We start from the raw sequence: 15,439 nt of genomic DNA on the forward strand, positions 1-15,439 counted from the left end.
ACGGTACAGTTTAGATCAAATCCTGAGCTCTGATTGGCTGGCGAGCGGGTCCATATCCTACGATACGGACCCCGGTTATGGACCTCTGGCGACTCGCTCGTTCACAACAACAACAAACAGAGTAGCATTTTTTGTCAACATTTATCTTTTTTTTTTAATAAGATTTATTTATAAGATTATCAAAAATCTTATAAATGTTTGACAGCATTTCTCAGGAGAATAGCATTAATTTTACAGCATGGATAGTGATAACGACAGTGTTCACAGCGAAAGCGAGTTTTACTACCCTGAGGAAGAAGAAATAAAAAAAAACATTTCAGGAGAAAGCTAAAAACCTCTAACTGTTGCTAACGCCGAGCAAAAACATGGCTGAATCCTGAATGACTCAATTTTGTATAAATAGGGGACTACATAGGCGGCAAAATGTAGTTTTTTTTCCTGCCATGGAAGTGCACTTGTATACCGAGGAGGAAGCCATTTGCATTACAGCTGTGAATGAGGATTCAAAATGGCGACTCGGCTTGGTTTTCCCTTTCGGGCGCTCTCGTTTTCTGTTAGAATTTGGTAAAGAAAAATAATTATTTACCAGCTTAAGGTCGGTCCGTATGGTGAAATACCGTGACCTTGGCCTTGAATACTGACCTCGGCCCAGAGGGCCTCGTTCAGTACTTTCAAGACCTCGGTCACGGTATTTCACCATACAGACCTCCCAGCTGGTAAATAACATATATATTTTATACTTGTGTGTATATGTTTCTTTATACTTGTATATTTTATATTTTTGTTTTTTTACAGAATGTTTATTTTTATTACTTCTTGGATTAATATTTATCGATCTGTCAAGACTTCAAATAATTAAAAATCACATGAAGAAAAGAGAATTTCTTCAAGCACCGATTACACGCTTTAATTTTTTTTTATTAATTTTATTTATGGTAGTTGCTTTATGCATATAGTATGTTTCATTTGGTTTAATAAGCAGTACCATTTGGTGCTTTGCTTTGTATTAACTTTAAGGCAGATTTGACCAGAGAAGCGGTGTATCCGGGAGCGTATGGAGATAAATGAGATCAGCTGGGGCTTTTTGCCATGTCTGGCTGTGTGCACTGTGATTGCATTAGAGCAGCTCACAGAGGGCCAGCACGGGCTGCCCATTTGCAGCATTTCCTCGCCCATTAGGCCTCAGCACTGAAATCCTGCAATGCTCGGTCTCCACTGCTCCCACTGTAATGCAATTACACTCAGGAGAGAGTGCAGATTTAGGAGCCAAGCCCACATAGAGACAGATCTACTAGCGAATGCGAGATCGGATTTATCTCACTTTCATATCACTCTGTCCTCATTATCAGTCTGGCCTTATTGCTTTTAAATACGAGGCCATATATTTGCTGAACTGACGTTTGTGTGTATGTGTGTGTGTTTTCATGCTAGATATGATCTGACCTGACTGCACACTTGCGGTTTGTTGCCTGAGCCCAGGTGATTTTATCTGTGCAGGTGCTCATGTTCACTTTTTTCCATACGTTGACATTTGGCGCTTCAGCATATTTTGCAGTACATTCATACTTGTAGTGAAAAACGTTGGAAAGTAAATGAAGTATCTCATGTGGATCCTTCCTGCTGTATAGGTATATTGCATCTGTGGCTGCAGTTTATCATTGCGCTCAACTGCTGAAACCAACCGCTATTTAGTTCAAAGGTCTTTTTTAAAAAAAAAATGGTTTGCTTTTGTGGCGTCAGGGTTGCGGTAATAAAAATGTTCTCGTGTCATTCTTAGAGAGGAAGGAGTGTTTTCCACTCATTAGGTTAATACGCATAACACAGCTTCTTAACAGCTTGTCTTTCGTCTGACTGGAACAACACTGACACGCCCATGCATACATGTAACTTCATTATTTGAAAGAATATAGAAAGGAAAAGCTGTTCTGTTCACGTTCAGGTTTATTAAAAGATTAATACACATCATAGTACAAATTTAAATAAATCCGACCATACAATTTAAATATTACGCATCAGCTTAGATCAAATGTCAGAACAATTTAGTGATATGATTTTTTTTTAAAGCTCTCCACAAAAGGACAGCTAATATTATATTTTGGTGTCATCAACCGTTTTGCAAATTGCCTGCTGTTCTGTAAAGACGAGTGACCGTTCAGTGTCTCGTATCCTCTTGGATTCTGCAAACTCCAGCGTATCAGTCAGTCATCACAGCATCTTTCAACACCGTTTTCTCCTTTTTCACTTTTGGAGGTAACCACACTAACCACTAAAATACTAGAACATTACTTCTGGTTGAGATATGCACAAAAGAGAAATGGATTTCTATTCAGGAAAGCTCATGGTTTTCAAAGCTTTGTGTCATAGAAAATGTTCAAATTTCACCACGTGAAGGGTTTTGTCAGACCATTACACACATTTCATGCACGTTTTTGCTTGGCCTCCTGAAAGTATGTTCAGATAAACTCGATGTTTACTTTCTGCAAAATGATAAAACAGTTTCTGGCTATTTGTTTGTGTTTTAAAATGATTCCACTGTGCTGTTGGTTTTTGTGTGTTTTTTAAATTTTTTAAATTTACTACCTAATAAAAATCTGTTTGTGTCAGCCTTGGGGCAAGCACGCAATAGAGATTTTCTTCTTACAAAAACATAGTGCTACTTTAATTAATTACTTTAAACATTCCTGCATAGCTGGACTGATTTACTTTAAATTCAACCGTATTTCTTTTCCCCACTGTTAGCTGTTTTAAATCATTTGTCATACTTCAGTTCGAATGAATAATGCAGAGCACATTATTTTTTTTTTGTATATCCTTGTAAATCATGCTGTGTGTAATTTGAAAAACTGTTATAAAGGTAAAACAGATGTAGAACTTTGTTTGAAGTCACAGTCCATTAACCATGTGAGCTCACTGAGCGCTGCCTCCTTTGTCTTATCTGTGTTTCCTATCAACCCCAATTAGGCGGAACGACGAAGTCACTCACATTAAGATCCAGAATTCTGGCGATTACTATGACCTGTATGGAGGGGAGAAGTTCGCCACTCTGGCCGAGTTGGTGCAGTACTACATGGAGCAGCACGACCTTTTGCGTGAAAGGAACGGCGACGTTATCGAGCTCAAATATCCTCTCAACTGCAAAGACCCCACTTCTGAGAGGTAGAACAACAGCAATGGCAACGCACACAGACACACATGCATGCACTAATGGTTGCACAGCTATTCATTTTAATCAGTCAACCAGTATTCAGAAAATGTAGTCAACTAGTGGTCTTTTCCATAGTTAAAGCAAAAACTTCAGGACATTGCTTAGTGCAGTTAAATGATAAACAGCAGCAAAGGATGTGCCAGGTTACAATTACATTTTCAGCTTCAGTGTTTCTTTAGGTTACGCTGTTAGTAGCAAAAATAAATAAGCACATTAAATGTGCAAAAATTATATCTGTATATCATATTACACTATTTAAGGAAGTGCCAATTGTTAAACTGTGCTCATGGGCAACACAGTGGCTCATCATTAATTCTGTAACTGAGCGAGTGTCACATGGAAGCTCACGTCCATCAGTAAAGACCTCTTTATAGCTTAATGACCGACTGCCCTTGGATGGAGGATCCTACGGTATGTTCAACTCCAGCTTGAGTAATCTGAAAACTGCCTTCTGTTACGTGCCACTCCAAACGAGCCGAGTTGGGATTGGACAGTGACGTGCAACCCACAGCAGCATATACACACTAGACAGCACTAATCACAGTGGAATTCGCTCCACCACCGTGTAAGGATTTTCTTGACATTTTATGACTTTTAAGAGCAACAAAAATAACTATAGAGGAAGGATACAGTCATACGACATGATATAAAAGTGACGGTGTTCCATTAAAGCGAGAAAGAAGTCATTAAGAGCCTTTTCTTTGGTGACTAGTCAGTGCAACCCCTCAAACGCACGCACGTACACAAAGAGAGAAAGAGAGCAACAGTGAAGATTCATGAAACCCTGCCCTCTAGTGCACAAATCACAGAGGGTTAGACTTGGCAAAGAGCCAAAACAGAGAAAGGATTAGCTGGTAAAATGTGATGTGTATAATTAGTTCGTTTAGGTTTTTTGTTTTTTTTTTCTCCGAGATCATTCTTGAGTTTGTGGATTTTTTTTTTAATAAATAAATACTAACGCTGTGTTCCTGTGCTTTTCAGAATTCTGCTCCGAGAGCAGCTATTATTCAGCTACATGTTTATATTTGGTGTTTATTCGCAGGCCTGCTGTTTTTACTTGCAGAAATCTACTCTAATTACCATCTGCTAACATTATAAAATTGTTTAGGTTTGCTTCTAAAACCAGAGATCTTCACTTATCGTTGTCTGGTCATAAAGATCACAGTTTATGATAGCTCGGTTTTTGCGGGTTTTCCATTAAATGAAAACAGCCAGCACACCACCCACACATACCTTCACTTTTCCACATCAGCAACTCTATCACATGATGTAGGCGAGCTTTGTACAAGCGCATGTGCCAATTTTCCAACCACAAACATATAGTTTTTTTATCGTTTCGACTAAAACATGTATTGCGTGACAGACTGCTGACAAAAAAAAATGTTTTGTGAGGTTTGTTTTGATGCCTTTACAATGTCTATGCATTTTTTTTATATCATTTTGGGTTTGTTTGTTTGTTTGTTTGTTTGTTTGTTTTTTGTTTAACCACGTTTCTGTTTTTTTGCAAACTCAACTGCATGCTAAGAGAAATGAACAGAAAATGAAACGAAAATAATTCATTTTGTGTTTTCAGGTGGTATCATGGGCATCTATCAGGCAGAGATGCAGAAAAGCTGCTCACAGAGAAAGGCAAGCCAGGCAGCTTTCTGGTGAGGGAGAGTCAGAGCAAACCTGGAGACTTTGTGCTGTCTGTTCTCACTAATGAGGAAAAACATGAAAACGTGGACCGCAAAACAAAGGTCACCCACGTCATGATACGCTACCAGGTATGGAAGAGGTTCGAGATTAGATGCTTAAACGAGTGATTGTTGGATTTTCAAAAAGCCTGATGTCATTTGTGTGCTGTTGTGCTGCTTCGACAGGATGTGAAGTATGATGTGGGTGGAGGGGAGAGGTTTGACACACTAACAGACTTGGTGGAGCACTATAAAAAGAACCCAATGGTGGAGAAGAGTGGGATTGTAGTGCACCTTAAGCAGGTGCACATTCTGTTTCGCTCTTTTAGTTTGTAGATCTTTCCCTTCGCTTTCCTTGTGTGTATTAAAGCACTTTTGGCTGTTTGCCAAGTTGCAGTATTGCTAATGGTTGCTTTGTGTTTTCTCTTTGCAAATAAAAGCCGTTCAATGCCACTCGGATAAACGCAGCCAACATTGAGAACCGAGTGCGAGAGTTGAACAAAGTGGCAGACAATTCTGAAAAACCCAAGCAAGGCTTCTGGGAAGAATTTGAGGTATATCAGTGGGCTGATTTTGTTAATTTGTTTTTAAATGCTAAATTGAGTAGCTCAGTTTAGTAAAGAGAATTTGTTTTTTTCTGAAGGGAAATAGCGAGTATGTCATAGTTCAGTTTATATTTGCCTCTGTACTTCTTTATATATTATATCTGATGAAACCAGCAGTTAGATGATGTCTGAACAAAAGGCCCTCTGTCTGAGCTTCTTGCATGACCTCATATAAAGCATCTGTGTCTCTCCCCTAGGGGGTGCTGGCTAGACACAAATTTCATGTAGTTCTGCAGCCGTATATTAGACACTGTTCTGTCTGAGGGTTTTTTTTTTTTTTTTTGGCTATTTTGCATCAAGTACTGTTTTTGTTGTATATCAAAGTTCTGCCACTATCCAGTGACTGCACTTATTTTCTTTCAGTAATTTTTCTTCTCTCCTGTATGCCCCCAGATGCTACAGCAGCAGGAATGTAAACTCTTGTACCCCAGAAAAGAAGGCCAGAGAGCTGAGAATAAGAGCAAAAACAGATACAAGAACATTCTACCCTGTATGTCAACTCTTGCACACACCAACTACCACCACCTGTTTCTTTTTTTTTTTTCCTTCCTAATGAGGATTGCAAACATACAACCCATGGGCCTGGACCAGTCAGATAAAGGCTTTAATCCGTCCGCCCACCTGAATTAATCCATGTTTGATATTAAAAACCTCTTGTGGACTGCACTTGAACTCAAAGATTTGAAAAAAGTGGTACTGTAATCTCTGTTATGACACTAGGGGCAAAATAAAACAATAAACTGTAGACTCAGCTACTAATAAAATGTGCTAATGGTATGCATTTCTTTATTAGCAAGCTAAAATATTTAATACTGTCATTTTAACAATTAAAACATGTCAAAGTATTTATCCTCATTGCTAAAAACATTTGACTCTGTACATGTCTCCATTTTATTTTTTTCAACAGTGGGAGCGAATACTTATGTAATCACAATTAACTACCGGTACCTTTTTTGTGAATATTGCTGTGACTGTATTGATTTGCCTGCTTAAATATGAATCGATACAAATTAGCCCATAATATTTAAAATATTTGGTTTGTGTGTACATTTCACCCATACGCTGATAAATGAACATGTACAGTTGCGGTCAGAAGTTTACGTACAGTGACATGAATGTCATCTTGGATATGAATGTCATGGCAATGTTCGGGTTTTGAATGATTTCTTTGAACTGCTCTTTTTCTGTGGCAGAATGTACAGCATACATCTTTAAAAAAAAAAACCTAGAATTCGGTGTAGAAGTTTCTTTGGGTTTTCTGAAATAACACCAGGTCAAAAGTATACATATAGGGTCAAAAATATACATACAGCACACCTAATATTTGGGTAAAATGTCTCTTCGAAAGATTCACCTTGACCAAACATTTTTGTTTACCATGAACAAGCTTCAGACAGAATTCTGGTTGGATATTTCACGACTCTTCATGGTAGAATTGGTAGAGTTCAATTCATTTTTTTTTCTTGGCATGGACTCAACTTATAAGCACTGTCCATATATTTTCAATAGGGTTGAAGTCGGGACTTGTTTTAAGTTTAATATTAGCCTGCTTTATCCTCCACAACCAGCTCTGATGCGTGTTTGGGTTCATTGTCCTGTTGTAACTCCCACGTCCCAAGTCACGTTCAAGTTTCTGATGGTTTATGCTGAAGAATTCTGAGGTAGTCCTCCTTCTTCATTATTCCATCCACTTTGTGCAATGAACCAGTTCCACTGGCAGCAAAACAGCCCCAGAGCGTGATGATCCTTCCACCACCACCAGCTGGTACAGTGTCCCTCTGTACATGATGGTCATTGTGACCAAACAACTCAGTCTTTGTCTCATCTGACCATACAGCTATCCTCCGGAAAGCTTTTTCTTTGTCCGTGTGGTCAGTTGCAAACTTTAGTTAAACATGAAGGTGTCAATTTTGGAGCAGGGGGTTATTTCTTGGATAGCAGCCTCTTAGTCCATGGTGATCTGAACTGTAGACAGTGATCCATCAGCTTCCAGTTCATGGCAGGGCTGTGCCATGGTGGTTCCCAGGTTGTTCCTGACCATCTGAACCAATTTCCTTTCACCTGAGGGTGACAGTTTGGTTTTTCTTGAAGCAAAGTGGCTTGGCAAAGTGACTACACCTCAAAATAACTTACATACAATTGTTTGAACTGATCTTGGAATTTGCAGTTGTTTAGAAATGGCTCTAAGAGACATTCCGGAGTTGTGTATATCTGTGATCCATTTTCTCAGATCTGCACTGAGCTCCTTGGACTTTCCCATTGTATTGTGTGTTGGTAAAGCCAATGAGTGCTGTAAACAAACCCTTTTTATGAAGGCACAGAGAAGCTACCAGCTGTAGTCAATCATGATCACTAACAGGAAGTTAAGAGACCTCGGCCTTGGCAAGATAAGAGACATTTTAGAAGTTTCAGCACCTCTGAATTAATAATCTAAGTGAGGTGTATGGAAATTTTTGACCCTGTATGTATAATTTTGACCCTGTGTTGATTTCAGAAAACCCAAAATAAGTTAAAACTTGTGCACCAAATTCATGTTTTTTTTTTTTATTAAAGAAATATGTTGTACAGTCATTTCGCCACAGACAGTGAACAGTTCAGAGAAATAATTGAAAGCCCAAATATTGCCATGACATTTCATATCCAAGATGACATTCATGTCACTGTATGTAAACTTCTGACTGCAACTGTAAGAGGAGTTGATTTTGTTAAACTGATTTTGTTTTGTATTCGGGCTCAATTGACGCCACACTGTAAAATGTGATGTGGCCCATTACTTTAAATGAGTTTGACATGCCTGTTCCAATTTTTTTTTTTTTTAAAGCTTGACTCCAGACACTATTTTCACTGCTAGTCCTAGTCATGCTTTTTCTCTGTGTTGTAGTTGACACCACCCGGGTGACAATCAGGGAAGCAGATCCCGATGTGCCTGGCTCTGACTACATTAATGCCAATTATATCCGAGTAAGTCAAATTCAGGTTAAAAGTCTGCTACAAACTCAGACAGTTTTGCTACTCATCTGAGGAGCTTCATCAGTTCTCTGTTAAACACATCCTGAGGATATGTGAGAGAGCACACAGTGTTATTAATACAATTAACAGTTATTCCACGAAATCAAGTCATTCATCAGCTGATAGCCGACGAGGCGTGTAGCACCGAGTCGGCTGTACGCCATGTACGGCGAGATTGAGTGGAATAACTGTTTTATTCCATCCATATTCACTGGATTTTGAGAAACGGAGCATTTTTATTTTTTGCTACTGTAACTTGATAAATAAAAACTTTGTACAAAATCATCTCCGCTTAAAGGGGAACAGAGGGCAATATATAGAATAAATATAACAATAAAACACACATCAACGAACCTTATTCAAGACTTACAAAAGTTTTTTTGTTCTAAGGTTGGAAAGTTATAGTGTTTTGAAAGTAGCTCGAGCAAACTATTTCCGCAGTTTGAACAGCCCGCCATGATATTAATTTTATCCAATCAGAATGCACGTTCATTTTCTCTGCGTAACACTCATGACGTATGTATGTGCCCAGTTGTGTTGGCTCATTGAGGTTGGGAATAGCACGTGTGAAATACCTGTTTCTGCCTCATGCGACGATTTCGCAAGTCCACGGGTGGCGTCTATCTCATTGCAGCAAATAAATTCTGCTGGACTCGTGAGCAACTCCACGTTACATTTTCCGCACGAGCACCACGCCGTGTCACCTGCACGCAGACGCTCTGCCCCACGCTCGCCATGCCCATGGTCAGCATCAGTCTCATCCTCGCCGTCATCCGAGCTTTCTTCTCTTATTTCATCACCGGAGTCGAGAGTACCTCTCCTAGGTTCAAACTGGTACCCTTCTAAGCCATAGCCTGCTTGCAGTGTGTCTTGCGGGATCTCTTCGTATGATTCGACAGAGCTGTCGCTTTCACTTGATGCGCCCGACGCCATGATTACACGCTTATCTCCTCTATTTCGGAGAGTTCCGCTAGTGCAGTGGGTAGCGCTGACCTCACGGTCTTTTAAAAATGGCGACTCTTGTGCGGTTTAGCGTATAAAGTATTATATTTACAATTACCAAGATATTTCGTTGTTTTCTAGTATATAAATTTGATAGAATACTTAAGAATACGTTACTTTGTCACATCAGCAACTGTATATATTATATTTGGTACCCCTTTAAAATGTACGCAAACCGGTGAAATGACAGTAGCAATTTGTGAAAAATGCTGTAATAATAATTCTTGAAAAAAAAAAAAAACATTCTTACCAGGAAATACTTTCATTCAATATTTTGTTGCTTTTTTTTTTTGAGTTTTTATTTTGTCCTCGGTTGGTTCAGTAACACGTGCCGCCGTTTTCTTCTTCTTCTTCTTTAGGGTTTTTTGGCAATTGGCAAACCAGCTTAAAGCTGCATTACTGCCACTGACTGGGCTGGAGTGTGGAATAGGCGATATTGTGTGTGGGGGGGGGGGGGGACTATATTCTTTTAGCTATTTCTGTTTCTTTTCAATACTTGATAACAAAATGATATATCTGACTTGATGTGCTCTGCCATTTTGTTTTTCTCTACTCGCAGTATATGAGCTGATAGCCTAGTAGCAGAGTAGCCAATCAGGGCGCACGATTGCTCATATCCAGTGAATGTGGACAGAATCAAATGTAATATTTCCGATTTTTAAACTAGTTCAGTTTTTGCTGTTGAAAGAATCTAATTGTGCAGCACTGCTGGTGTGTGTTTTGCGCTTCCTCAGAGTATTCAGGAAGAGGGCCGTCATGTGGACGAAGGCAAAGTGTTCATTGCTACTCAGGGCTGCCTTCAGAACACAGTGCTGGACTTCTGGAAAATGGTGTATCAGGAAAACACTCATGTTATTGTCATGACGACCAAGGAGATGGAGCGAGGCAGGGTGAGGTCTGGCCCTGTAGGCTGCTGTGCTTTATTTCCAGCTGTTGCAAAAGAACATAGCCAAGGTTGATTTTGATAATTCAAGCTATAAAAATGTTGCACATGACAGCAGAGTCCTTCAGACCTGGAGAGATGCACTGCTGAAGAGTTTAGTTCAGGGGTATTCAACTGAAATTTATAAAGGTCCTGTTACATAAAATTCCTTGTAGGTCTGGATAAGCAACTTGGCTGAATGGCGACAGCATTTACCTTTTTAATGCTTCAGTATTAATGACAAGTTAATGCCTATAATAAAGGCAGTTTGAAGTAGTTTTTGTTTTCTTTTATACTGGCACTTGATGTTACCAATTTTGACTACTGCTATGGACCAGAACAGATGAGACGCATCAGTTCTGAAGGTAACATGGCGGGAATAAACAGATACATCTGCGTTTATTTGTCTTTCAACATTGTGCTCACTGTCACTTCTTTTTAAACAAGCCATTATGTCAGATCACACCAGAGGTCGTAAATAAAATTAAAAATCTGCAAAAGTCTATGAAAACTCTTCTGTTTCTGATCTAATGTCCATCGTGCTGGAGTCTGGTCTGATGAGTTGCCTTCACCTGAATAATTTACACGTGTGTGCAACTGATTAAGGTGGTGTTTACATTAGACCGTATCAGCGGATCATCAGATTAACGTTTTTAAAACGATTCGCGTGCACACAGCAACGCCAATACACGGATACGCTCGGCTCCGCAGGCATCCTGCGCTCCAAATCACTCCGCCCTGAACAGCGAGTGCCCTCTGGAGGGTGCGCACTCCGGCCCTGCGCAGCTCACAGAGCGCGCGAGTGAAGCGCACGAGCAGTGATTCGGGACAAATAGCAGGAAGTGAAAGTCCACGCCGTTTTTCAGCAGTCGCGTCACATGACCAACGTGGCATGACCAACGCCAGCGAATCAGGAAGGTGGATGTCACAGTGACGTTGTCCAATGACGACGTCAGCACGTGGCATGACCAACACCAGCGAATCAGGAAGGTGGATGTCACAGTGACATTGTCCAATGACGACGTCAGCTAGAGCTCAGCACAGCGTATCCTCGTTTCTCAATGTTTACACAGCACCGGATCAGATACGTAATGGATTGAATACGTGGACGCTGGCGGATTCAAGTTGTTCCGCCTGTGGAGTCGTTTCCCGGCGTTTTAATGTGAACGGACAGTGCATCCGCGACGAAAACGAGACGGATACGGTCTAATGTAAACACCACCTAAGCCGCAGCAGACAGTCTGCTCCAGAAGCCGAAGCCGCTCTAGTCCATGTTTTTATAAAACTAGTTGCTGAAATATGATGGGTTTTTTTTTTTTTTGTTGTTGTTGTTGTTTGTTTCAAAAAAACATGTTTATCAGCTCTGCTCCAGTATTTTTAAGTACTTCATTTGGTCCACTGAAGTACTTTTTTCTAATTCCTGAGTTTATCTTTATTCTGTCCATCAACAGAATAAGTGTGTACGCTACTGGCCAGACACAGGCACAGCAAAGGAGTTTGGGAATGTGTGTGTGAGGAACATGGAAGAGCAGGCTGCTCAGGACTACATCCTCAGAGAGCTGGAGGTCACACGTACAGACCGCGTAAGACCCTTTTAATTAATTCTTAAAACTGGGTTCCCCTTAATTTTTGCAGAAAGTGACCCACTTTAGTGGGGAAAAAAACCCCTTATGATTGCAGCACAGAATATAATAACATTCTGATAATTGGCAAATATGTACCATCTTATTTATTCAAGCTGTATTTTTGAACCAGTTACACTTTGTTAAAGTGTAGATTTGGAGCATTTTGCTCTGGCTGGACTTTGCTTGTTTCTCCTTATTTTTTGCTTGTTTTTATATTATTGAGAAATGGTAAAAAAAAAAGAAAATTAAAAAAATACAAACCTAAGCCTCTTGTTTTAAGAAACACTGACGTACAGCATATGTATTTTAGGCTCTGTAGTCTTTTTGATTTGTTCTGAAGTTTAAGCCAACATACCTGAAATGTGTGTTTCAATTCAGATTAAGGACATCATTTACTGAATGTTTGTTTTGTCTTGGTATAAATGTAGAAGGAGGCTTCCCGGTATATCTGGCACTATCAGTACCTGAGCTGGCCTGACCATGGTGTGCCAAATGAACCAGGAGGAGTTCTCAACTTTCTTGAACAGGTTAATCGAACTCAGAACGCCATTCCAAATACCGGTCCTGTCATAGTCCACTGCAGGTAATTCACAGTGCAGCCAAGTTATACCTTAAATGTGCACAGCATCAGCTATGTCAGGGATAATGTACAGTGAGCCAGTCATTATGTAAGGGACACTGTGCAGAGAATTGGTCAATACCAAGAAATAAACCCCGACATCTTGACTCACCCTGAAGGGGTTTATTTCGCGACAGTGACCGGCTGGCTGTAGATTACCCCCTTATTATATGGGTACTTACTTACTAAAGAAATCAATAATTTGACCCGCAGTATTGATTTAAAGAAGATTTTATTGTTTCCGCTAAGGACGTGCTCCATAGCAATGGTCTGTTATACAAAACTAACAGACTGTGGAATGCCATAAACAATACTGAAGACATCAAAACTGTGAAATAACATATGGAACATACTGTATATGGAAGTACGTGATAAACAAAAAGTGTTTAAGTGTTTCATATTTTAGATTCTTCGAAGTAGCCACCGTTTACCTTGAGAATGCTTTGCACACTGTTGCCATTATTATCTTAACCAGCTTCAAACAGTAAATAATAAAAACATAGTAAATAGCCATAATCCATATTATGTCAAGAACCGCTCAACTAAGTAAAGAGAAATGACATCCATCATTACTTTCAGACATGAAGTATATTTTAATGAATAAAAATAAAGAAAAAACATTGAATTAAACAGTGTGTCCAGAATTTTTAACTGGTGTTGTGTACCGTATGTGTGTATAATTGTTATCCTCTTCATTAGAACACATGATGTTAATGCTTTGTTGACGTTTGAAAAGACACCACTTTTGTCATAGCCGGTTTCCTTGGCCATTAATTTTTAGCCCATTCCCACCTACCAGTTAGTGGTGAACCACTGGATCACAGGGCAGCTTAAAGGAACAGTCCACCGTACTTCCATAATGAAATATGTTCTTATCTGAATTGAGACGAGCTGCTCCGTACCTCTCCGAGCTTTGCGCGACCTCCCAGTCAGTCAGACGCAGTCAGACGCGCTGTCACTCCTGTTAGCAATGTAGCTAGGCTCAGTATGGCCAATGGTATTTTTTGGGGCTGTAGTTAGATGCGACCAAACTCCTCCACGTTTTTCCTGTTTACATAGGTTTATATGACCAGTGACATGAAACAAGTTCAGTTACACAAATTGAAACGTAGCGATTTTCTATGCTATGGAAAGTCCGCACTATAATGACAGGCGTACTAACACCTTCTGCACGCTTCGGCAGCGCATTGATATGGAGCTCAGATATCAATGCGCTGTCGAAGCGCGCAGAAGGTGTTAGTACGCCTGTCATTATAGTGCGGACTTTCCATAGCATAGAAAATCGCCACGTTTCAATTTGTGTAACTGAACTCGTTTCATATCACTGGTCATATAAACCTATGTAAACAGGAAAAACGCGGAAGAGTTTGGTCGCATCTAACTACAGCCCCAAAAAATACCATTGGCCATACTGAGCCTAGCTACATTGCTAACAGGAGTGACAGCGCGTCTGACTGTGTCTGACTGACTGGGAGGTCGCGCAAAGCTCGGAGAGGTACGGAGCAGCTCGTCTCAATTCAGATAAGAGCATATTTCATTATGGAAGTACGGTGGACTGTTCCTTTAACACACTTGCGCTATCCCCCCTATTCCACATGCATGAGCTTCCAGCCACCCATGACTGTCCAGTGCCTCTGTGATTGACCGCAGAGAGTGTGTATGCCATCCATCCGACCCAGACAGAACAGCCTATTTTTGCTCACTTGGACTCCCGAATGGTTGTGTAATGTTTGGGATTTGAACTCATGCTTTTCTTATTTCTGAATAAATGTATGCCAGCCTGTGCACACTCTTTTGTATGTATCTGAACCATAACCATAAAGTTGTTCCCAACAGTGAAAATGCAGAAATTGTGTTTAAAGATTACATTCTGATTGCAGCTCGGGGCCATCACACATTTTGATTACAGACTGGCTAGATGAGGCCGTCTGTTTAGTTACACTATGAAACTATACTACTACTTGATCAAAGCCTGAAATTCACTGTGGCCCAGAGGCCCTAACACTCCCCCACCCCCCAAACACACACACTTTTTTTTTTTAAACAATTTAAAATTCTGTTGTCATGTCAAGATTAATTATTATTATTGTTGTTGTTGTGTGTGTGTGTGTGTGTGTGTGTGTGTGTGTGTTTATACACACACACACACACACACACACACACACACACACACACACGTGTGTGTATATATATATATATATATATATATATATATATATATATATATATATATATAAATTCAAACTTGCTTTGTTTTATTATTAATTCGGTTCAATTGTATTTGTATTGTGCTTTTAACAATGCACATTGTCACAAAGCAGCTTTTTAGAAATATATCAATTATGGCTATATTGTAAATGTTATGGATATGAAATTTTATACCGTGTGTGCTGTCATGCTGTGGTTCCAGGTATTAAATGTGCCCTGTACTGCTCCTGAATCCAAACCTTATTTTGAAAGGGAAATTTTAAACCAAATTTTAAACTGGTGGGACGGTTTCCAATTAGAGATTGTTGAGACTGGATTGTGCATTTCTACATTTTGCCTCCTCTACTGCTCAATACGCTTGCTTTTATTGTTATTTTTGAGATGTTTGACATGACAGTTTGCCGTATTACTACCACCTACTGGGCTGGCATGCTCACGCGAGCATTTTCAAATTTTTTTGCTTTGGATTTTGTGCATGTGTATGAGCAGAGAGATTTTTTGAACACATTAGTGTAAAACTATTGTTAAAAATTTCCCAGGAGCATGTGGACGGGTCTTTGGTATCAAG

General features: G+C 39.8%; 1 protein-coding gene across 3 annotated transcripts in view; it reads left to right on the forward strand.

Moving 5' to 3' along the window:
* ptpn11b (protein tyrosine phosphatase non-receptor type 11b) overlaps positions 1–15,439 on the forward strand; it is a 74,245-nt gene that overhangs the window by 45,735 nt on the left and 13,071 nt on the right. For 2 of the 3 annotated variants that reach the window (XM_060938312.1, XM_060938313.1), the window contains exons 3-11: positions 2,962–3,156; positions 4,779–4,971; positions 5,068–5,184; positions 5,322–5,435; positions 5,880–5,976; positions 8,368–8,447; positions 10,232–10,387; positions 11,871–12,002; positions 12,473–12,627. In XM_060938312.1, the coding sequence (XP_060794295.1) occupies positions 2,962–3,156; positions 4,779–4,971; positions 5,068–5,184; positions 5,322–5,435; positions 5,880–5,976; positions 8,368–8,447; positions 10,232–10,387; positions 11,871–12,002; positions 12,473–12,627 (1,239 nt within the window). Of the gene's footprint in view, positions 1–1,430; positions 1,498–2,961; positions 3,157–4,778; positions 4,972–5,067; positions 5,185–5,321; positions 5,436–5,879; positions 5,977–8,367; positions 8,448–10,231; positions 10,388–11,870; positions 12,003–12,472; positions 12,628–15,439 lie in introns of those variants that run through there. The other variant, XM_060938314.1, reaches the window with a different exon arrangement.

Source organism: Neoarius graeffei, chromosome 13, assembly GCF_027579695.1.
Source record: "Neoarius graeffei isolate fNeoGra1 chromosome 13, fNeoGra1.pri, whole genome shotgun sequence".
Classification (NCBI taxonomy): Eukaryota; Metazoa; Chordata; class Actinopteri; order Siluriformes; family Ariidae; genus Neoarius; species Neoarius graeffei.